The sequence below is a fragment of the Xiphophorus couchianus genome, chromosome 23 (assembly GCF_001444195.1).
Source record: "Xiphophorus couchianus chromosome 23, X_couchianus-1.0, whole genome shotgun sequence".
Lineage (NCBI taxonomy): Eukaryota > Metazoa > Chordata > Actinopteri > Cyprinodontiformes > Poeciliidae > Xiphophorus > Xiphophorus couchianus.
This window is the reverse complement of record NC_040250.1, coordinates 23,235,298-23,260,462: the sequence shown is the minus strand read 5'-3', so window position 1 is coordinate 23,260,462 and position 25,165 is coordinate 23,235,298. Positions and strand designations below refer to the sequence as shown.

At 42.3% G+C, this 25,165-nt stretch overlaps 1 protein-coding gene across 5 annotated transcripts in view; it reads right to left on the bottom strand.

Annotated features, from left to right (window-relative positions):
• Nucleotides 1-25,165, bottom strand: part of tenm2a (teneurin transmembrane protein 2a) — a 282,137-nt gene that overhangs the window by 60,050 nt on the left and 196,922 nt on the right. For all 5 annotated transcript variants that reach the window (XM_028008949.1, XM_028008947.1, XM_028008948.1 and 2 more), the window contains 2 exons: nucleotides 18,301-18,532; nucleotides 5,748-5,986 (listed from right to left, as the gene is read on the bottom strand). In XM_028008949.1, coding sequence (XP_027864750.1) covers nucleotides 5,748-5,986; nucleotides 18,301-18,532 — 471 coding nt within the window. The remainder of the gene's footprint in view (nucleotides 1-5,747; nucleotides 5,987-18,300; nucleotides 18,533-25,165) is intronic.

Below are 25,165 nucleotides of genomic sequence, written 5' to 3'. Positions count from 1 at the left end.
GTTTCATGGTTCTTAGTTGTGTCAATTATCAGATCAGGTTGAATTCAGTTGTTTGACTTCGACCTCTGTAAAAGCAAAACTGCACTTAAAGAATTGTGATGGTCGCTTCTTCCACTGTTATATATTCCATTAGTACTTTGTAGATGTGTCTTTACTCTTTCTATTTGATTCTATCTCATAAATTTATGATCGCCTGATGAACGATTGTATTATATATTTTTTCTGTACTATTTAGGTGGAGGCTTCATGTAGGCCCATTGGGATTTAACCTCTTCTCACGTTGTTATTATTTTCATTAATATCTTTGATCTGCATTTCATTTGTGCAAAATGAACTAAACTAACCAAAATCATGAATTTTCTCCCCTAAGAATCAATTTGCAGATAGATTAAAAAGTTTCTTTTGTCCAAATCACTTTATTGCTCATTTGTGTTGCGTTAATCTTCTGAGCTTCGATGGATTCCCAGGTTTTGATAGGTTTGTGATTACTGAACGTAATGGGTTGGACTGGATTTTATTTCGAAGTATCAGAGGAAGGAGGGAAGATGAACAGAAACACACAGAACTCTGATATTTATCTGCAAAAAAAAAACACTATTTCTACTAGTGGGCGTATCACGAAAAATCCCAAGGAAACACGTTGAAGTTTGCGGCTGTCGCATGACAACATGTAAAAAAAGTTAAAAGGGTGTACGAATACTTTTAAAAGGTGTGGATTTGAAAAATAAGAAGGAAAAGAAATCCAGACTATGAGGGGATGTGAAACATCGCGCGCGCACGCCAACACACACACACACACACGCACACACACGCCAACACACACACGCCAACACACACACAGTTTACGTCGAATTCCAGCGGAGAAGGACTGATGCGCATCGTGCGCACTTTCACGCACACAAAACAGGAAAGTGCTGCTCAGGCACATGTGTCCTGATGTAATTTATGAGCGGGCTCCTGGGCGGATGCCTCATAGGGGTCCTCTTCACGCTGCATGGCTCTGGGTGCTCTGCGCAAATCCCAGCAGCGATCGCCTGGGCCCGCGCACACCCACACACACACACACACCCACATGCATCGTACACAAACGTGGCACAAAGACAAAAAAAAAAAAAAAATAGAAACCCCTCCTGTCCCCCCCACTCCACATTATGAGTAGTGAACTCGCTGCACGATTAACGCTACAAAAAGCAAGGTAAACACAAGGGTTTCAGGCTTGGCAGCACCGCTACCGCTCTGTTCGGCACAGACAAAACATTTCCCTACAGTTGAACGGGGACCTTACAGTTAGCAACAGAGCAAAAGTAAAAATAAATAAATAAACAAAATAAGACAAAACCTTCTTGTTTCAGCCTTGTTCTGCCTACTGAGTTGTATCCAGGTGGACAATTAGGTTTGTTGGTAAAGCACAGATCTCCAGCAGATAACGCGAGCGAGAATGCACAGAAACTATCGGACGCGCTCGATCCTATTAAAAATGCAACAGTGTACTGTATTTAGATAGTCTGTTAGCCGTCTTGTTTGTGCTATAAATACACCTAATAATAAAGTAATCTCTTGGCTTGGCTGACAAGCTAATACTACTAATTATTAAGACAGACAGGCACTGCTGTTAAAAGGGTTTCTCTGGCATGCACACAAACCCTTATGCAATGTTACGAAAGAAAAAAAAAATTAAAATAAAATAAAGGCTGCAATTAGTCTTTGAAGCAGACACTCTCCATATTATTTCTCTAATTAAGTCTACGTTTAATAATTAGAATTATGTGTTTTGATGAAACAAACCATTTGTCATTGTTAGCAAAGATACTGTACGCTTCCAGAGAAGTGAAATATTCCTCTGGCCTTAGGTATCTGTGGGTTTCCTTCACCATCCCAGCGGCGGTTGTGTGGCTCTGTACGTGTCTGTCCAGTGCAGTGTGACCGGGCAGAGATCAGGAGGGGATGGATGTGTGTGTAGGGGTGTGTGTGTGCGTGCGTGCCCCAGGCCAGGGGCCTTGATCTGCCTTGGAGGAGGCACACCGCTCTCAAGGGCACTCCGAGGGGCCACACAAACACTCGCAAAAGTGGACAAGTTTGTGCGCAACCCTGCATATACGCGCGCATGTGTGTGTGTGCAAACTTGCAGTACTCATTATTCTTAAACTTTTCCACATTTTGTCATGTTTCTTTAACTAACGTTAATGCATTTTCTATTTGGGGATGGGGGTTGGGCTCTGCAGTATTAGAGAACGTTGCTTTGTTGTATTCACACACCTCATCCCGTTTCACACCCCACAGCCAAATGGTAATGCTGTTCGCATGCTGTCGCCCGTTGTCTTCCAGTCCACATGAGGTCAGCTCAAACTCTTTGATGCTAGAAAATCAATAGAAAGTGACTCCCCTATGTGACGCTGCGCCAAATCTCCAAAGACACAACAATTTGTGATTAGCCACTAGACTGTACACCAATCCCCCATTTAGGAGAGGGTGGGACTGGGTGCCACTCTATATGTACGTAATTCATGCAAATAAATGAGAAATGTTTTGCAAGGCCTGTCGTGGCCTTGCAAAGTGCATGACTTCTCCCTCTGCAGAGATTTTTCATAAAACAGTCAAGGACTATAAGGCAGCTAATTTGGGATTAGCATTCTGGTTTTGCAGTCTATCAAGTCTTGGACTGGACATTTCTTTATTATTTTTAAAATTGCCAACAAAAGAGTGGATGACCTAGTCAAAGCTCAGACATGAATACAACTGTGGCTACTTCAGCACCAAGCGTCGCATAAATCAGAAACGAAATATATTGAATTCAGTGGTCGCAGCATGACAAAAACGTGAAAATGTGCCGGGGTATGAATACTTTTGCGATGCGCTACATTATGATAGGCAAATTGTAGAGTACAAAAAGGTACGCTATAGGATTGTCTATAAATAATGTAAAATTATATTAATAATTAATGTGGAGTCAGTGAGGGGTTCTCTCTTTCTGCTGATGCCTCTGATTCCTATGATCCACCCATCTGTTGACGTTGGTCTCTGGGGTAAGAGGCCAATCAGGGGCTTGGTGTCACATCTGCCTCCTTTCTCACACACCTAATGACGCACACACACACGCGTGCGCATTCTAAAATAGACACACATATAGACGTACGTCTATATTTTCAAATCCTCCTTCTTTTGCCTCCCTCCCTCTGTCTCTCACACCGACGGATAAACAGCACAGGTCTGCATTCTCTCGGCCAGTGAAGGAGGTCAAAAAAATAAATAAATCCATGCCCACACATACTCCCACCTACACACACACACACACACGGCGCAATACTTTTCTCTTTCTTCCTGCAGATCCAGCGGTAGACAGGCATCAGATTTTCTTCCTGATGCGCTCTGAGTGTCTGCCATTCCTTCAAGTATCGCACGCTGGCTTCAGATCAGTGAAAAACATCCAGGTTCCTGCTGGGTCTGTTAGGATCCCCACTTAGACTGATACCTGCTCAGACAAACAGTCTTGGTTATTTCTGCGGTGTGTGTGGGCGTGTGTGTGTGTTTGTCTCAGTGGCTGTTTACCAGGACTGAGAGGAGGCCGAGGCATCTGTTGAGGCCGATTTTGACAGAGCGGCACAACAAAGCTAAAGCGACAAAAGCTCACACGCCCCAGACTCTGCTTGGTGTTTGTAGCGGGCCGTTAACTTGACACATTTTTTTTTTCTTCTTCTTCTCTTATTCCGGCGTGGGAGGGGAAAAAAGATAAAAGCAAAAGCTGAAGGATTGTAGGTTAGCACAACACAAGCTGGACCGAAGAACTCGAAATAAAAGAGGTGTTCAAGTGTGACAGAGGCTGGATTCTTTCACTTTTCCAGCATGTTGGTCATTTGTATTCAGTACCATCCGGCTACTGACACAACTGGTGTGTAAAAAGCCTTAAAATAAACTCGTTTTTTTTATTGTTTTATTGCCGCAGCGCAATCTCACACATTTTTTAAACAAATTTTTTCTTTAAGTTTACACTGTGTTACAAAAGAATATTTTTTGGAAGTTGTTTCAACTGAATTAGGACTACTTTGCACCACTGAATCCTAAAAATGACACCCATTTATCCCCAATCAGGTGAGGTTTTCATTCTAATTTGATTCAGATAAATCACATTTTTTTAATTTCCATTAATATTTCACATTCAAAAAAGGTTTTAGGAGGAAAAAAAAGTTCTTTAACAACTTGTTACAATTAAATGTTACAAACTTGGATGTCTGTAAATTGAGTGATGAGGATAAGTACATGCAAACTGAACATTACGTCTCCGTCTCTTTTCTGTCCTGATGGAGTCTCTCCTGCTCTTCACTCATTGATCCCAGATTCTCAAGGAACCGATCCAGATGGGAGAACAAGTGACACATTTTGATGCTCATGTTGCATCCGTTGCTCAGAAAGTTGACCTGATTGAGCAAAACCAATGTGATTTTTGGATCCAGCTCATCAAAATGACCCTAAAATAGTTGGAAAAAACCCCACAGACAATTCTTTGGCTGTTGACCAGTTAGTGGTTTATCCAGAGGAAAAAAAAATCAACACGCTAAGAAATATTTGTTTAAAAGAAAATAAACAATAAATGAATACTGTAAATATCACATGACTCAAACTTGAGTTTCTGTTAGCTGCTTTTCAAAATGGGTAAGACAAGAAAACATGCCATCCAGTCAACGCAGACGTCCTGAACGGCACGAGGAAAGTCGCTTCGCGTCTAAACTTGCTCAGATCTGCAGTCACTTTGCTTTTTAGTAATTACATATGACGTATTTTGTCATGAAAAACAATATGTTGTAGCCACTGTGAAGTATGGTAAAGGACCTGTGATGCTGTGGGAAAGTTTCTTTCTTTAAAGGCTCAGAGAACCTTGTTAAAGTGAATAGTATAATGGACTTTTTATGAAACGATGACATTCCACATTAATATCGGGTGGAAACAGTGAAAAAACTGAAAACGGGACATTATTGGGTCTTTCAGGGCGATAAAGACCCACAGTGCCAGAAGATCTAGATGGACTGTTCTAAGATGGGTTGCCATCTCTCTCACTAGCTGCGTTTCCACCGATCATAAAATTGTGGAAATTGGAATCACGGAAATAAATTTGCTTAATGTAAACGCGCCGATTTTGTAAAAACTGAAGATTTTCTGCTAAAACATTTTGCTGCTAGGATGAAGTGGTCTTTCGGTTGTATAGAAATTAGTGTACTTTGCAAAAGTGAAAATGGAAACACTGTTTTTCGCCCATCATGAGTCACGTGATCAACAACCGAATGTTACTACAGGCAGAAAAGACATAGAAGACAACAGGAAGCGGATGGAGGATGATTGATTGGCATGTTTTTTTAACCACTTATCGTGAACAAACTTATTCACGTGTGATTTTAATTGTGTTTCCTATTTAATGGAAACACGATAATTGCAAAATTGTGTTCTTTTGACATTAGAGGAATATCAACAACGTGTTGCGCACATTTGTAATGAAAACTCAGCTACAGTATGCAAATCTAAATGCTGTACAACTGGCAGAAGGAAGGTGAACAAAGTGGTTCTTGCCATTAATTATGCAGCACCACTGAATTTGTTAAAAACACTTATTACAAAATGCAAGATAGCTTTTGTCATTGAATAAATGTTCTCAAACTAAAGTACATTTTCTATTTTAATATGTAAGTCGGATTTGGCTACTGCTATAAAAATGCAGTAAAACTTCATTTTACACGTTGAGTGTTGAAGTTGCCACTCACCAATGAAGTAGGACAGTAAGATGGCCAGCAGGGCAGCGGCTGCGATCGCCGTAACTGCCGCGCATTTCCAGCTGCAGTATTTGGACGGCTTCTTCAGCTTGAAGGCTGAGCGAGAGAAGGTGTTCCTCGGCAGCAGGCGAGGCGGCGGAGAGTACACCGTCCCCGACGTCAGCGGGTATCCGGGGGAGGAGCTACTGAAGAGCGGGGTGGTCCCTGATGACGTCTTGAACAAGAAGTGCCTGCGGAGACGTCAAGGGGAAAGACAGTGACACATTTAACAAGTGGAAATAGACTCACGTGTGAGTTTCCATTCAGTTTTGTTTTCAATCCGACAAGCGTATTTGTGAGGACATCCTTGAACTGCGTCTCTGGTGAAGCTCTCGCTTTGACCTCCACTTGATACAATCTTGTTTCTTTTGCCCTCGTTTTTCTCCTCTTCGCCCTCACTTATGATGTGTCCCGTCTCTGCCCTTAATGGCTGGACAGGATCAGGACTGCAGCGCTTTCTTCTCTTCCTCGTGGTCCAGGTAGGGGTCAGAGTTCAGAAAGAACATCAGAGAGGGATCTGAGCCCCCATCCTTTCACTCAACATCATCTACTATCCTCCACTTTCAGTTTGTGCGTATGCTCACACATTGAAACTTCTACAACTATACTTATATTGCCTTAGTGTGTTGTAGCCCACTTGTAATTAATCACCTTATTGCTCTGTTTTATACATTTTAAAAAAATAATTTAACCTTTTAAAGAAAAGCAGCGGTCACTTTTAGAGGTATTCCACATTTAAAATCTTGTAAAGAGACAGTGAAAAGAAAGGAGGACAAAAACACGGGTGAAACCTTTTTGTGTCATCTTTTGCAACGCGCCCCCGCAGCGCACATGTGGAGAGGCCGTGGGCCCCCTCCCACATCCATCCCCACCTCCACGCACACACAGACCTCAGGTGGTACGACAGAACAGAGCCCTCAGGTGAGTGTGACATATCACAGGAGGAAAGGTCACCTCCCTGCCTCAGAGACGGAGTAAAAAGGGACTTTGCCTCACAGTGTTTTGAGGAAGTTGTCTTGTCTTGCTTGTCCCCCTTGGGATCGTGTGTGAAAGTGAGAATATGCGTTTTTCATCAAACCCTCTGAGTTTCCTCTGACCTTGGGGATGAGGGCTGTGAAGGGGAAAACACTGCGTCGAGTTTCCTTGCTTGAAAGGCAAAGAACAATATTGTCAGAGCTAATGAGTCATTTTTGGTTTACTTCAGAGTATCTGCATTATCTCCGTTGGGCTCGCCTAAAACTTCTACATGCCTCCAAGGGTAAACATGTTTTTATTCGGTGCCCTCTTTAGCTTCTAAAAAAAAAATATATATATACTCGTCTTGACACAAAAAGCTATAATCTTCAATAAAATGATGACTTGATGTGTTTATTCATCCTGTGGGAAATCCAAATATTCCATGGCATGTGTGTTTATGTGGCAAAAGATGTCTTTCATTCAATTGCTGAGTCTATGAGAAGGAAGTACAAGTCTTGGTTTCAGTCTATTCCTTTTGTGGTAAATTTTCGGTTCGTAAAATAGGGTTTTATTTGGTTGTGTTGTTTTTTTAAAGAAATAATAAATCTGAATCTGAATTCATAAAAATTACACATACATGGTCAAGATTCGTTAGTACTTTACAGAACACAATTCTTTAGAGAGAAAGGATGGGAGCCAGTTTGGTCTCTTTCATTGTAAGCATCAGTGGAAAAGATGAAAAGCATTTAGATTTTTAGAGGCAACCAAAATTGATCGGATCAGAAAAAACACCTTCCATAAACTGTAGATATATATTTTTTCCAAGCACATGATAGAAAAGCCATCTTTTTTTTAAAATAAAGCAGCTAAGCTCAATGAGGATGCAGATGATAAAACCCAACATATACATATACAGCTCCGGAAAAAATTAAGAGACCATTTCAAAATGATCAGATTTCTTATTTTACTCTCTATATGTATATATTCGAGTAAAATTAACTTTGTTCTTTATTCTATAAACCACTAAACAACATTCGAAATTCTGAGCAAAAATGTAGTATTTATTTGCAGAAAATGAAAAATGGTCAAAATAACAAAAACGACGCAGTGATTTCAGACCTTGAATGATGCAAAGAAAACAAGTTCACATTCATTTAGAAACAACACTAACATTTTATCTCGGCAAGAGTTCGGAAATCAATATTTGGGAGTTGAATTTTGGTTTCAGATTATGGAGTTAACAACGTAAAAATACCTTGATTGGGCCTCTGCTGCTATTGTACGTGTCACTATTTCTACTTTGAGTGGCAGAAAATAGAGAAAAATGGTTTCTTTTTCTCACAGCCCTACCTTACTTCACTTGCTCTGTGGGAATTTCCAAACAGAAGAGCTAAACCCTAAACTTCTTGACTCACTCTTGGTAAAGAGATTCTCATAACTAGAATGAGTTATGAGGGCTCCGAGTCTCTTTTTCCTCTCCGTCAACTGGATTTGTCACTCTTCTCCGCCTCCAGTCCAGGACTTGTGACTCATGTCTGCCTGAATGTGTGTCAGGGCTGTCCTTTTTCTAATGCAGCCCACTGTCACTAGAATTCAGACTATTGGCTGTCCTTTGAGAAGCAGGGAAACAGAGCTTATCTCTGCTTTGAGCCCCTCCGCTCCCCCCTATCATTTTGATGCCTTTAATCACCGCTGTTAACAAAACAGAGAGCCTGTGTGTCTTTTTTTTTTTCTTTGCTAAAAACAGGTAATGGGCTCCGAGCATGAAGATTTGTTTTGGGAGCACTGCTCCACTCTCTCTATCAATTATTCAGTCTGTTGGTGCTGGTCCTCCTTCTCCCACTCTTTCTGCATTTTATACCACTGATTGTTGGATTGCTGTCCCCCCGGATTCCCCTCCTTCCCCGTTACCTGACATACCTGTCAGGTGTGTTGCATGAGAGAAAAGGGGAGAAAGGAGGAACAAAAACACACCTGACAGACGGAGGCACGGGGAGCATGGGGAGACGGCAGGTAAAGGAAATATGATGTTATTGTCTAAAAATACCCCACCCCTCACCCTTTTTTATTATGCATGCAAAATTCATATATGCTGCCAAACGCAAGGATGCACATACGCGTGGGGTGTGCGCACAACAAAACGCGCGCCCACTTTCCCCAAGGTCAAGCAGCTTGTGTCTGCTTGAACTCATTTTCACAGCCATTGAAGCACTCTGTGATGGCAAGGCCGGCGCTAATTAATTACAATCCTCCTAACGCGCGGCGAGCGAGCCGGCGAGCCGCTCGCATTCTGCGCGACACAATGCATGCGATTTTTGATGTGCCGGTATGCATTTGAACTCGCCCAGCGAAATCGTTTCAGTCCAAGGCTTTGTTGTTTGTGTGCAGACGGCGCTCGGCGAGCCTGTGTGGGATGGGAATATGTCTACGGTCCGCACTAATTATGAGCAGGAATGGAAAGTGTCTAATGTGCTCTGGGGAGGTAATTGACATTGATTTATGTTGCGGACGGCAATGGAGGGGTTCTATCATAGCAGGCAGCCAACAATCACAGCTCTGTATCATTAGGCAAGGGCTGGGCTGTGTATTTATGCGTCCGTGTGTGTTTTGTGCATCTGTTTATTTATTTAGCCTATTACATTTTTTTCGACAGTGGTCCAGTATGGAAATGCCACACATAATTAGAGAAAGCTGACAAGAGACCCCTACCTCCCAGCTCCGGCTCCCCTCGCGTCTAACTCTTTAGACACACAAATACTCCGAACAAACAAAAACCTAAATCACACACTGACAAACATTTACACTGAGATCTAGAGGTAAGCACCCACGCACGCACGGGCGGCACAAATTTGTGCGAGTTTTCTTCCGCCGGCTTGTCCTGCTACGGCAGCCGGAGGTTTAATTTGCATCCCCGCTGAGCAACAAGTGACGTAAAGGAAGGAAGATGGAGATGGAAGGCTACGCACTGGAAGACGGGCAGAGAAGAAGAAGACAGGACGTGTTTTTTTTTCTCAGCCCCACGCCTCCCCCCCCAACGCTACGTCCCATCGAGAGAAAACGAGGACCTGGACAATTAACCACCGAACAGAGAGCATGCTGGGTAATTAGCGGCAAGTCAAAGCTGGCATTCCCCCTGAGCGAACACACACACACACGCTTTTACACAGCCACGGAAACACGGCTCATTTTCTCAGCTCTGGCTAATACGAGGATGGCAGCCTGAGACGCATCAACACATGTCAGATGTAGAGAACAATTAAGGGAGGTCGACTTGTTAAGGGAGTGGCCATGAAAACACTCGGATCTGAGAATTAAACACAAATCTCTCTGGGAGGGGAATATGGTGGAGGAAACCGCTGACAACTGTTACCTTCTGTAATTACAAAAAAACGAGAGAGAGGAAAAACAACAAAAGATACGAAGAAAAAAACCCCAAAACAAGCGGAAGGTGAGAACTGTATGAGGGATGTTTATTCAGATGATGCTATTGACGACAGACAAAAGCCAAAATGTGCTGCCTGTCATGGATTGGGTCTCCAGACTGAAAGCCCTGACGTACTTCATTCAATGTTACAATTTCCATCAGGAGTTACTGACCATTTGCAAGTCTTGTTAGTATAACAGCTATTTAGTGAAGAATTGTACAAATAATTCCTCAGTTTCGTCAGTTGAGTTCCTCAAAAGGTATTCATGTCTCGTCTAGATACAAAAACCGTAGAGAGGCAGCGGATTAGATGAAGAGAAATGTTGACAATTCTGTCTGAGGGCACGGCAAAAACCTTCTGACCAATCTGAAGACACTTTGAACAGAGGTAGTTCATTCGGGTGACGGGAAAAAATTTTGGTCTACGCAAAATGTGAGTCGATTTTGGAACTTCGGATGAAGTCCTTTGGTAGTGCAGAGCAGGGCGTTGGGTTTGGGAATGACAGGGTCTTATTTAATTTAAATTAAATTTTTTTTGCTTTTTGCAGATGATGTAGTAATGCTTGCATCTTCAGGGCATGAACTTCAGCATGCACTTGAGCAGATCGGAGACGATTGCGAAGCGAGTGGGACCAGAGTCAACTCCTCCGAGGCCCTAAAAGCCCGACCGGAAAAAGGCAAATCCCACCATGCAGTTCTACTGTGGAGAATTTTAATTATCTTGATGTCACGTTCACAAACGATCGGTCAGGAGATGAATAGATAACCCGAGGCCTCTTCTGCAAGAATGCGGGTACTGTTCTGGTTTAAAACAGCTGAGCTAAAGAGCTAAGCTCTCGTTTTGCCCATCAATCTCTGCTCTCCCCCAGTGGTCATAAGACATGGATCATAACGCAAAGAAAGGCATCTTGCAGATCAGCAGCTGAAATGTCCTTCTCGCAGGTCAGCTGGATTCAGAGACAAGATCTCTGCTGCATCTCTGCTTAAAAAAAAAAAAAAAATCAGTAGATTTGGTTCTGTTCGGGATGCCTCCTGGATCCTTCGAAGGTTTGCCAGGCAAGTCCCACTGGAGGAAGGCCACAGGGTGGACCAAATACATGCTGGAGGGAGTATAAATCCCTTCAGGTCACTGCAGGGGCTGCACAGGATACACTAGAGAGAGCTGACGAGGAAGATTTCTGTGTTCCCCTACTGGACCTATTACCTCTGCAGCCCACTTTTGGAAAAGGAGATCACGGATGCATAAAAAAATAAAACTATGAAAAGCAACTATCAATTTCATTTGATCAGGTTTCCAATAACTCACTCCATAAACCCAACAACTGGCCAATGCCCAGACTATTAAGAATAGATTAGCAGGTTCAATCTCTCTTGAAACTTTGTTGCATAACTTGTAGTTTATTGGCTCTAGATCAGCATAAGTTGCTTGCTTTAAAAGAAGAAAAAAAACAAAACAAGGCATGTCTACCCCTGTGCCATAAACTAAAAGGCGGTTAATTAATGCGTGACACATGATGATTAAATGCATGACTTAATCCAGAATGTGTCATGAAACTGCTCTTCCTCGACAGATGATTAAATCACTGACCTTTTGTGATTAATCTGCTGTTAACATCAGACTCTGACTCATGGAATGTAAATCTACAGCTATGTATGGCCAACATTTGAATAAATTTCACATCTGTCTCTCTGCTGCTTTTGGTAGTTGGGAGGCAGTGCGGACGTCATCTCGCTCAGTGCCGGCGTCGCGACTCTCGGCGTGTGGACTGGGAAAGCTGGGGATCAAAACAGCAACTGTCTGGGAAAAGAAATGCACCTTTCTCAGAAGCCGACCTCCAGCTGACCAGCTGTTGGACAAGAGAGCAAGGAACAATGCTGTGGTTACTGCTTCCTAATATTGAAAAGCCCTTTGTTTTCTCTCAAAGATATGAAGGTAACTCTCAGTTATACAAAAGCAACGAATAACTGTGGCTCAAACGTCTGAATGAATGTGACTCTATTGTAAAAAGTGCTTTAATTGCCCAAACCATGGCAGAGCAGATTTAAATGATGTATAAACTGAGACAACCATTTGTCACTTTCAGTGCTGAACAGTGTCTGCTTGGAGCTTAGCTAAAAGGCTATTTCACTGGGGATTTTTTTTTTTAAATTTCTGAACATCCATACGTTTATCTTTATCTTCACTGGTCAACCTGCTTGAGTTCTCACTAAAACCAGAAAGATAGAGCACATCATCCCAGTCCCAGCTCAGAGAATAGACTTCAAAATGTTAGTTAGTCTGGTCAGTTTGGTTATTTAAGAGCTCATGTAAAATGGTGGTAATTTGCTTTCACTTTTGAAAATATGTTCATGATAAATATAAACAAGTGTTTTTCAGTGTAGATACAAATCCGTACTGCTGCTGCACTGGTTATGGTCTCAAGCATAAACAGATTCGCTTTTGGCATTAAGCTAGAAAAACAAAAAACTTTAAAAGAGAATGCAGTTGGAGGAAAACAAATTTTTTTTCCCGATTATTAGAGGAGCGGAGAAGAAAAGCCGAATATTAATTTTAAAGCAAACGTTAAGAGAATGCAAGGTCATACTGTTAATAAGCGTTGCATAACGTTAAGGAGTAATGGCTGCACATTACAGGAGCGGCTGCACAGCTGAGAATAAATCTTTTCTCGATCCTTTCCCACAGGTTGGATCTTCTCCCTGTCGCCTCAGTAATGCATTTGAAAGTAACCCACCCTCCCTAACCCCATCCTCCGCCGTTCTCTCCAGATAAATTGAGATGCTGCAGCCTTCTCGGGGAGCTTATTTCTCCCTTAGACTTGTGGCCCACAGTGGAGTGGGCAGTGGGGTGGGGGTGCTGGGGAACGTCCTGAGATCACAGAGAGAGATTGAACCTGGCATCAGCGAGACAAAAAGGCTCCGAGGGACCAATTGGAAATCAGGTGCTTTCTCACAAAATGCTGCAACACATGTATACACATGTGCACTCGCCCTCACATAGAAAAATGCGCTCTTCTCCTCTTTTTCTCATTCTGCCTTACAAACACACACGTACGCACACCCTCGATAGCGGGAGCCATCTATAGTCATTTATCTCACACTGGTAAATGTATCCATGTTCCTCGGTTCCCAATCTCCCTCCTCAGCCTTTCTATCTTCTCTCACACACACTCCCCAAAACAATCTCCTTCAATCACCACTTCTCTCAATTTCTTTGCCTCTCTCTCCCCCTCTTTATCTCTCCCTCCTCTACCGTAAACCCTTTCTTTCTACCCCCACTTCTCCGCCGACTTATATTTCTCTGCTATCTTCCCGCTCCCCCGATCGTCAATTTCTATCTCTCTCCGACTCTGCCAGTCATCCGAGCCCTAGAGTGCTCTTAGGTGATCAATCTTCATCCTCTCAGGGCTGTCAAAGTATTGGGTCAGGCCGCACGTACATACACACACCCACACACACGCACGCACGCTTTCACCACAACGAGTGGACATCAAATGCCAGGATTTACATATGATCACGACAGGGGGGCCCAGTCTCAATCGCTGGGAGCACACATGCTTGGATGTAATCACACAGTAAACACAAACGCACTCAATCACATGGCAGTGGCTCCCTCACGCGAGCAGGTTGCTCATCATTTCCTATAGCTGCCGGTTGTAATGAGATGGAGGACGCCTACTGCCAGCGCAGGGTTGCTGTGACTTTTTGGCTCTGCGTTGCTGGCTCCGACCCAATCACAAGCTCCAGCAGCTCCAGACATTCCCTTCTCGTCCTCCGTCGCAGCCAGGACCACCGAGCGGCCGGGGCTCGATCCAGGCCGGAGGGCGGAGCTCTGGGCTCCATTCACAGCGGCAGGCTCCGAGCCAAGCCCAACGCCGCCACCTGAGCATGGACAAACACTGCCTCTGAGGGAGCACGGCCACTGTGAAGTGGGCAATCGTGTACACCCTCGGAAAGACAAAAAATAAATTAAAAAAAGTAATTCATACTTCAGTTTTGTTTCAGCAGAGGCCACTGAACTATTCCTGACAGCAGAAATGACAGATAAAACTGGAACTCCTCGCAAGATCCCGCCCATCACCACGCGCCCTCCCACATGGTGATATACAAATCTGTATCTAAAACTCTACTCCATTAGCAAGATGTCATCAATCACTCTGTAATACATTTTTGTAACTGCTATCCGTTTTAATGCGCACCATTGACATCTATACTCACTTGTAAAACGCTGCCATCACTCCATTCAAGCAGATTAATAAACTGGTACAAATTAATCTACAAAACTATCAATGGCAAAACCCCTCCATACCTTTGCCCTCTTATCAGTATTTCCAACGATACTCCCATTTTATGTTTTTATAAACTCATCACTCTGATGGATCTAAGAGTTCCTACATCCTGAGGCCGGTTCTCGTTTCATTTTGCGGCACCAAATGATTGGAACGACTTGCAAAAAATGGCTAGAGCTCAGTACGTTCACATCCCAGTTAAAACCACAGCGTCTGATTAATGCAGCTGTTCTTGGAAACTGTTCATATGTGGATTATAATACATTTGGTCAGTATGAATATGGTTGTACTTTTATTTTTTTCTATGATGTATGATATTCTGCTGTATCATATTTTAACGCTTTCTGAACAGGTTGTTGTTGAAAATGAGAATTTATTTTCCATCAACGTACCCGGTTAAATAAAATAAGTAAAAAAAAGAAAGAGAAAGAAAGACAGAAAAAGTCTCCGAATGATTTGCGCATCCCCACGGCAACGCGGGTCCTGATAAGCAACTGTGAGAATCGTTTTTTCTTTCCTAAAAGGTGTTCTTGTTCCGACACCGTGCCTCTTTGCCGATCAAGCATAACAACACACTGCTTCAGCACTGGCTGAGCTTTGGCCAGATATCAGTGTGGCTGAATTAAACATGGCCGGGCCTCATAAATACTGCAAGGGGCCAGCACTCGGGGGAGCTTATCTGGACCCATCAGAGCTGGAAGCTCCAGTGCCCAGCAGGAGAAACACAGCTACGCAGCTTGCAGAGCAAAAACGTTAAGAGACGGGCGGCGAGCATGCTAGCAGGGAGGACGGCAGCGTCCCTCGAACTGCGTGCCTCATGAATAGTAATACCCCGCATGAATGCTCTGTTTGCCCAGTAAGTGTTCTTTGTACACTGGCAAAGGCACACGTGTAGCGTGTGTGAAAATGGTTTGTATTTCCTGCCAGCTCACTCCAGGTAGCATGCATAATGGCTTTGATATGCGTAGCTTTTTGTGTCAGGCTTTGTGACGGGGTAGAGAGTGCTTCCGAGCGACACGCTCAGGAGTCACTTCCTTTTGTGATCCGGGGGCTTGCGTACGAGAGGTTCCTCTGTGAACAAAATTGGGTAAATAATCATTTAGAAATTTCCCTGTGGGGTGTTAGAAAGGAGAGCCAGGCCTTCTGGTCTCCCTCCTGACCCCTGAGTTCATATCATCGGTGCTGCAGCCACTTGTGATGGTTCTCACACCTGTTTACTTATTCACGTTTATGCACAGCATTTTGTCATGCTACGACAAAAAATGCTTATTTTCGAAATAATTGCATGTGATAGACCATGGGCGTCAGACTCATTTTCATTTCGATGTATCCCCAGGGAGCCGATTGTGGCAGAAGATTTTGATTAAACTAACAAACTGTTAAAGTATTATAGCTTTCACTGCATATTTCTTAAATTCAAGTGATATTTTTGTGGCCCTCTAGAATCATGAGGGCCACGTAGTTAGTTGTTAATCCTCAACCTCATTCAAATTTGCTTAGCGCACATTTTTAAAGTTGCCATGTCCACAAATTCTCCCACCTGAGCTGTGGATCTCTGCAGCTCCTACAGAGTTACTTTGAGTGTCTTTGCCGGTTAGCTCTGTCCTTGGTCGGCCGGTTATTTTAAAAAGATACTGGGATTAAATGAACACAGGCTTTATGTACTAAAAGGTTTCTGAATTGACTGCACTTATTATTATTTTTTTGCTAAGTACATCTGCACTTCTTTTTGTTGTTTTATTGCAGACATTACATTAACACTGGCAGTTGCAATATGACAACATGTGAAAAAATTCAAGCACATTACTTTCGTTAAGAGCAGCACCGTTGTCAGGAACTGCCATATTACCGCAGTCCATCCTTTCCAGAGCTTGGGCCACGTTCTGCATAACTTTGCTCTCAGAGTTTTGTGATAACTTTGCAGCCTGGTGTTGTCTGGTGTGTTTTAAATGGTATGGATTTGTACCGCAGCTGACACGGAGTCTGCAGCTCCCTCCTTTGCATAGTTAGAAATTAATATTGACTGGAAAGTTCAAAGAAGAGCTTTCATCTTAATTGCGTCACACCTTTCAATTTTTTATCACACGGGCTCTGCTGGATTTTAAACGCTTTCTCCAAGACGTTGCGAAATACAAATTCACCTGTTCAATAAACCCGTTTGCGTGGTGCAAACTGCAAACTCATTTTAAGCCCCCCCCCAAAAAAAAGTTAGCTTGCACTTAGAGAGCTAGTTCAGAAGGGTTCGGAGGAGACAGTGTTGCTATGAGGCCGTCTTGTTGCCAATTAGAGTTACAGTAGCTCTTAGCAGTGTCTGCTAGAACCACATAGAGGTTTTTAAGTGTTCTTTGGCAGCATTTTGTTAAGTTTGGATGAAGAATTATAAAGCAGAATGTACTTGTTGAGCTAAAATGTCTTTAACCTTCAGTTTGTCACAACTTAATACCAGGAGTGGAGCCACACATCCAGCTCAAAAGTCCAGATTAGTTTTAGTTACATTTTGAGAAAAGTAGGATTTTCCTCTTTTGACAAAGAAAAGGAGTGGACTGATAAATCACAACCTGTGCTTTGAAGACTCTGTAATGTCAGAATATTTCTGTCCAGTTTTGTCTGTACTGTATATTTCTGCTTTTAATGTTTGTTTAATTCTAAAGTGGTCCTAATAAATAGTAGGTTTATTCAGCTTAGGTTTGATGAGTCTAAGTAGTTCAGATCTTGAACTAAGGATGATAAAATGTGGTTCAGACTCATTACAAAAAAGGTGAAAAGGAAAAACACATTTTTGCCTGTGATTGATAGAAGGTGTCAGGTGTCAGCTCCAACCTTCATTATTGGCTGACGGTCAGTTGCTGCATTCTTACACTTTTTATTTTGTTTCCTTTTTTCCTACTGAGAACCTAAAATGCAGTTGGTAGAGGCATCAATGTTTTTGTTTCACAACATGCAGTCCTCATTAAAACTGTCAAAGTCAAAGGGCAGCTCAAACAATTCAATTCTCATTTCACCCTTATGTATTAATAAAGATGCACTAATCAATTTTTGTTGGGGGGGTTGGGGAGTGCTTTCAGACAACCAGTTTTGTAAATCTTCTGATTGCGATTTTCCTTGGCAAACTACAAGAATATATAAAAATAGATTTAAAAAAAAAACGTAGTTTTTTCCTTGTCTTCCCAGTGTCAGTGGTCTTTAATTATTTCCACGAGAAGCAGAGGAGGCACCACAGCATGTGTGTGACGAAGCAGATGCTGTAAAATCAGCCTTTACGTTGTCTACTTTAAGTCTCACTCTCTCTCGTTCTTTCACAGCCTCAGTGAACCGTAGGCATCTCTAAACGTGTAGAAAAGTTTTCTTTTTACATTTCTGCATTTACTGTGGTTTCATTTGTAAACACCTCCTCTAGGCTAACGTTTGCTAAAATTACAAACTTTTTTTTTTCACTCAGTGGCAGCATCCACACTGAAGAGTGTTGAAGTCGGTGTGGGGTAGCAGTGGTTACATATCGTCACCCTCCTAAGATAATTGGCTTTTGTATTTTTTTTGCCAAATAAAATCACCCTCTTTTTATTGCCAAAAGATAATTTAGGCTAAAAAAAATTGCTTTTGGTAAAACAAAAAGATTACCGATATGGTGCTTTCACTGACTAGTAAATGATCAGATCTTTGAGTTTCTGACTGATCAGTCGGCATTTAAGTAAAAAAATAAGCTGAAATTCATCTGATCAACAGCCAGACAAGGTTGATTCTCCTGATATACTGACTGTTTTTAGCAAACGTTGCCCTGTCGGCTGCAAAAAAAAAACAAAAAACAGAAGAATAAAATAATACACATTGATCATCCGACCTGGTTTCCAACGGGACGTTGCTGTTGAGCACCCAGCTGTCCTGTAGCTGGACCGACTCCGGGGTGGTGGGTCCATCTCCGGTGCCCGGAGCCGGGGCGTGAATGGGGTTCCGTCCCCCCCTCAGTGTGTTTCTGTTCAGGCTGTTTGCAGACTGGTGGGACAGGTTGTGGTGGTTGTGTGGAGGCGGCAGTGGAGGCTGCAGCGTGGACTGACTGTGGTGGTTGGAGGCCCCTGGAAGACAGAAAAAAAATTTTTAAAATGTTACCAGAATTCTGAATGAAATCCAGAGATTATATTCTCCAAACTGGACACGTGCAAAATTACAACTGACCTGTTATTCTACAGGTGTTCATTCATGTAGGTGAAATATAAAACTCTCGGGCAAATTAACACCCAATTATGAAGTATTTTTCAACAATCATTCAGACAAGGTGTCATATTGTCAAAACAATCGCTAACTCACGCCGACAGACGATTGTAGCAACAAAGACACGTGAGAACTTGATCTCCTCCTATTTCCTTTCACAGTTTCGATACTCCATTCTTTTTTTTCATCCCCCCATGAACTCTTCCTCCCCCCTTTTCCTTTTATCCCCTCTTTTCCTGCCCGGCGTTTCTTTGTCACATCTTAGCGGACGCGCGCGTGTGAGTGTGTGTGAACAATATTAGAGCACTCAGCGCTGCATGCGCCCTCATCTCTTGCTCTCAGACTTGAGGGAACATGTCAGCTTGAATCCAATAGCAGCCCCCTCCAACAATGAGCTAATGGACTGTTGAGTGAGGGAGCTGAAAAACAAACCGGCATGACTCAGACAAGAACACCCATTCACACATCACCTTTCTCCCTTTTCCCTCTCGCTAAAGCGGCGGCGGGGCGGGGCGGGGGCTTGGGGAGGCTTGTGCCCATCTCCATTGTGTGTGTGTGGTTTGCTCAGGAAAATCAATAAACCACATACTATACAGTATAAGAGGCAGCCCGACACAATTGCCTCACTTCACAGGCTCTAGCGAGCGTTTTGTTTATGCGCTCGGACTCGGAGCACAGCTGGCCTGAATTAGCTTAAAATGTACGCCATTAAAAAGGCCCCTAAAGAGAGCAACTCCAGCACAGGATTCCTAAGCGCCTAATATTGAAGTTCTGATGTTTCACGCCAGAAATCTTCACTCTGGGTCGTTTCTTAAAGTATAAACACAAAATTTGTTTATATTTTCTCGACCGTTAGTCTGCAGATGTGTAACATGGGAAAGTACTGACTTTAAAGGAGGGAAGGAAATATTAGGAGGATGGATGGATGATAGATGGATGGACAGACGGTTGGATAGAGGGTTGATTGGATGTATGAATGCATGGATGGATGGACAGATGGAGGGATGTATGAATAGATATATGGATGGACAGATGGAGGGATGTATGAATAGATATATGGATGGACAGATGGAGGGATGTATGAATAGATATATGGATGGACAGATGGAGGGATGTATGAATAGATATATGGATGGACAGATGGAGGGATGTATGAATAGATATATGGATGGATAGATGGATGGACAGAGGGATCCATCAAACGACGAATTGATGGATGGATGAATGGATGGATGAACAGATGGATGGATGTATGAATAGATGTATGGATGGATGAATTGTCAGATGGATCAAACGATGGATTGATGGATGGATGTAGAACTAACAGAGAACTTCAAAATAGAACTACATAGAAAATAAAACCTCTTCATCCACATTCATCTAGAAATGTAAACAGACATATGTCTAATTCCAAACTTTCTCCACACATTTCCAAACTGAAATGGAAAACAAATCAAACAAATCAAAAGTCTCCTGCTGGATGTTCACCTCATGAAAATTTGCACAAAAATTCCCAAAGATTTTCCTTCCTCTGCTCAGGCTCGACTTTCCTACCACGCTCGAGGAAATGCGACCCGCTACAGTTTGCACAAACTTGTTGACAGCAAACAGACAGACTTAGAAATGAGCCTGCGAAACATACTCTGTCACGGCACCGCCTGAGCAAAAGGGAGGAGGAGTGGAGGGAAACGAAAAAGAAAAGAAAGAAAAAAGTGTCATAACAAAGTGTCCATGCTTTTACTTCACTGCTGTCTGAACAGAAATGTTACATTATTGGAAAAAACACACAGAGTTATTGATGTTGCAGCTGGCGTTCAATCCTGGCTCCGCAACACAGTTTTCTTTGTCTTTCAGCAACTCTACATGTTGCACTTTCATCATCTTCTTGCACTTCTAAACGTGGAATACATCACAATGACTGTTTGTTTGCACATTGCCTCTCTTGTACTGATCACAGATCCGAGTAAGCGCGCATATGCAGACATACATGTGCGGCGAAGACAACCGAAGCGGCTGCTTCGTCAACCTGCGAGATCACACTTGCCCTCCTCCATTTCTCATCTCCTCTGGAATTAGACACGAAAAGCAACGCTGTGTGAGAGGAAGAGAGACATGCGGATGTGTTGCATTCTCCCAAACGCCCTTCTGCTTGGATTTCGCGAGGCTTTCAAAGAGGCAGAAAGGGTGGCGTCTTTGCAAACCCCCAAGAGTGTTCAGTCCCACCGAGGATATAAACTTGAGATTTAAATGGGCTTGAGAAAAGTATCCACACCTCTTTTAAATTTTTCCCATTTTTTCCCATAACATTTTGTTTAAATGTTGAGGTTTATTTTAGCTAGATGAACACAACACAGCGCCTCAAGCTCAGTTATAAAGCAAAGCACATTTATTTTTCACCGATACAGAGTTGAGTATTTACTGAGAAACGTTTAGGAAAAAGAACTTTACTTTTACCCAATTTCATTATGGAGTATTTTTTACTTGAATAATCATTTCTGGTTACTCTAAATGTTTTAACGAAAAATTCAACAGACACACCTGCGGTTTTTGTTAGTTTTATTTTGAAATAAATTGATTTGGAATGTTTTTTTTTTTTTGTCATTTTGTAATTATGTTTTTTGTACGAGTTATTAAAATACCAAAATTTGGTTCATCTGGCGATGTAGTCTTTAAATGTTGAATGATTGATGTTTTCATCAGGTACTCTGTACTCGAGTAGACGTTTTACCAAATATGTTTTACTCCTGCTTGAGTATTTTCTTGGGCAGCTACTTTTTGCTTTTACTCGAGTTAAAATATGTTAAAGTAGTGCTGTTCTGAGTAAATGTTTTGGGTACTCTACCCACCTCAGGTCTGCTATAACATCAAAAATAAAACTTTCCTGTTTTAGATTAGTTTGGATAACAAAAATTGTTTCTATTTGCTAAAAATTGAGAGCAATAAAACAGAAATGTACACCACTTTTATTAATAACTAGCAGACTTATCGGAAACACTTTATTTGAAGGGGTGTGCATAAGACTGACATGACACTGTCATAAACATAACATAGCACACATGTCATGAACATGAATGACTCTTCATAAATGTTTACGACTGTTGTCATGAAGTGTCATTCCATCAATAATGTCACTTTTAATGCAAAGGTCCACTAAAAGTTGCATCAGAAGTTCATCAAAAGTGTAAACTTTGCATTATTTAGTAAGTAATGACACTTTCAGTGCAAAGTTTTAATGCAAAACGTGCATTAAAAGCCAATTAAAAGTATCAACTTTGTATCATTATTTACCAAATGACACTTCTTGACAACAATCGCAGACATTCATGAAGACTCATAACAGGTGTTATGTCATGTTTGTCACAGTCTCGTGTCAGTCTTATTTACAACCCTTCAAATGAAGTGATACCCACTTATCTTTCACACTGCGTGACCTGTTGGTTTGTGTATCCTTCCACAAGCTTCTCATTATACTTTGATAAGTATAATGACTCACTGTAGTCATTACAATGTAGGCTCATTGTAGAATAATGAGTCTACAAATCATTATTCCTGATTTGTAGACTTTCTTGCATATGCCTTTTCACCTCTTCCCATGAACTTTATGTTGGACTAATATCGGTCACTCGAATACATTCAGTCACGTTGTACCCAATTTGAAATCACGATAAGGGTCACCGTCCACTTTGAAGACCCATCTGCACCCAAGATTAAATTTTCTTGCTGATGTCTTCAGATTTGTTTCTCGATCCCATCTATTTTACATAACCCACCAGACAGCACAGCAGCGAAACATGACGCAGCAGCTTCCATGTTTCTCAGATGGTGGTCTGCAGCCATTATGGTCAAACACTTCCATTTTTAGCCTCATTAAACCAGAGAATATGTATTCAAAATTAATTTGTAAACTGCAGTCCAGCGTTGGCGTAACGGCTTCTTCCTTTCTGAGCGGCTTTTCAGTTCAAGCTGTTGCAGGACTAGTTTTACTGTAAGTAGAGACATTCTGACAGCTTCAGCCAAGCATCCTCAGCACTTACTCGGACTACATCCAGTGTGGGTCAAATCTGTACTACCTTGTCTTTTCCTGTCACAGAAAATCTCAATAAAGAGCATCGAAGTTTGTGACAACACATGGAAAACGCTTGCAGGCATTGCAGTTCTTCATGTTCTAATGAGCCTCTTCCTCATTTTTCTCCTTTAACAGTATTTAGAGTAGATGGGGAGGCGAGGTGGGGGCAGCGAGCTCCCACTGGCACCGCAGCTGCACTGGAAACCAGTTTACAACATGACCTGATTCCTCCGCGGCACCACTGGGACTCAGGTGACACCAAACACGGCCAGTGAAGAACAGATGTGGGTGAAAGGAGAGAAGAGGGGAAGACGAATGGAAGACAAAAGAGAGAGAGCGAGAGAGACGGGGAACTGACCTCTGCTCTGAAAGAGAGTCCCAAAACATCTGTCTGAACATGCAAAGATCCCCGTGGGAGAAAGCGATCCAGGCCCATGCGTGCACACGCGTCCCGTTGCGTGAACATACCTGCAGCCGAAAACACCTGCGAGGAGAAGCTCCGTCTCCTGCATCATGGATGCGGAGACAGAGCCAACTGACAGATGCTGTAAATTTTTACACCTTGTTGTGCCCTCCTTCCGCTCCTCCTCCCCGTAAACTCGTCATTTCTTCACGCGGGAATTGCTTCCCTCCCTTTCATCTCGCTTTTATTTGCATTTTGTTTGTGTCCTCCGTTGAGATCTGAAGCCATTTTGGGATGAACCTAGTTTGTTTGATGCCTTTTAAAAATAAACCTGACTTGACTTCAGCTCGAGCGCGACGCCTCAATAAATGCGAAGTGCAGCGGCTCCCGCTACGTCCCATTTCCATAAATACATTTGTTTTAGTAACAATGCGCGGAACAGCAGCGACAACAACAACAAAAAAAGCTGCCTGGAAAAAGCTCGCACACACTCACACACCTGCAGGCGTGGAATCAGCAGACCGTCGCACGCAAAGGCCCTCATCCACTCACTGCCACAGTTCAAATTGCTTAAAAATGGAATGCCTTTCCTTTTTTGGTTTTCTTACTTTCATGTCATTTTAAACATGTTTCTATATTAAATGTAAACAAGTAATTTACTGCTGTTTACTCATGAACATTTTGGCACTTTTTGACCACAAACCTGAATGGGTTTCCTTGATATTTTAAATAGAAATCCAGAAGAGTTTAGTTTTTTAAGTGGAAGAAAAATTACAGTTTTTAAATATCAGAAAATATTTATCCATTTGTACTCGGCTCACGTTAGTTAACACAGTAAAGCCACAATTTTCTACAATCACAAATGTAATTCCTGTGGGGGTTTTATTCCCCCTTTTACCATTTGTGCACATGTAGGAATGTATATTTTTTTAAAAGTTTTGCCATGGATTTTTAATTGGATTTAGGTTTGACCCGTTCAAACATACGAACATCCGTCGATCGAACGCAACCCTCTGTAACATTCCCGATTGTCCCATCTGAGTTGCGGATCTCTGCAGCTCCTCCAAAGCTACCATGGATCAGCTGACTAATACTCTCCCTCCAGGCCTGTTAGCTTAGCTGTAAGTGTGTGTGCTTCAAGCAGCTGCTCAGTTTGCTTCTGTCTTGGGCCGACTGTGGTAGGGAACTGCACTGCTTTAGTATTTCCGAGTGGAGAAACTTTATCTATCAAGTTCTGTAATAGAAAAATGAAACTTGCTGACACACACACACACACACACACACACACACACACACACACACACACACACACACACACACACACACACAAAAACCCTCCAAGTTCAATTATGCATGCATCAAAAATCCTGCAGAGGCTAAATAATGAATGAAGAAAGGAAGTCCTACTGTTATTTACTTCGTAACAACAGAACCCTGCTACACAGATAAACAGATAAAGTAATAGTATCTCTTTTTTTCTTACCACTGAAGAACTTCAAAAATAGATCAAATATCTTATTCGGTGTTTAGTGGAAGCATAACTTTTCTTTTGAGTGCTCTAAAATGTGTATTTAATATTATTTCAGCAGGAAAAAAAATGTATGTCAAGAATTTTTTTTTTAAATGTATCTGTAACAAAAAATAAATAAAACCTTTGGGCTTGCCGGAGGAATCACAAACATACTGAAGTCGTAAAGGCAGATGGTTTCATACAGCGCTGGCTGACAGGCCCCTGAATAAAAACCGCAGCTCGTTTTGGCCCCGGAACTGAACCAGGACTCTGTCGGACGAGCTGACTGACTGGCGCAGTTCAAGCCGCGGGCGGGCTAATGGGAACACCGTGGAACCCGGTTTGATAAAACACCAAGTGTGCAACAAGGAAATTGAGCAATTAGCGAGCAGCCAAGCAGATCGCATTTTATTTCATTCCTGGTTTATCTCTCTTTCTTCTCTTGTGCAAAGCAAACTCTGGTCGTGAAAAGGGAAGAAGAAGAAAACGATTCTCTGTTTTTGTTGTCACCTTTTGTT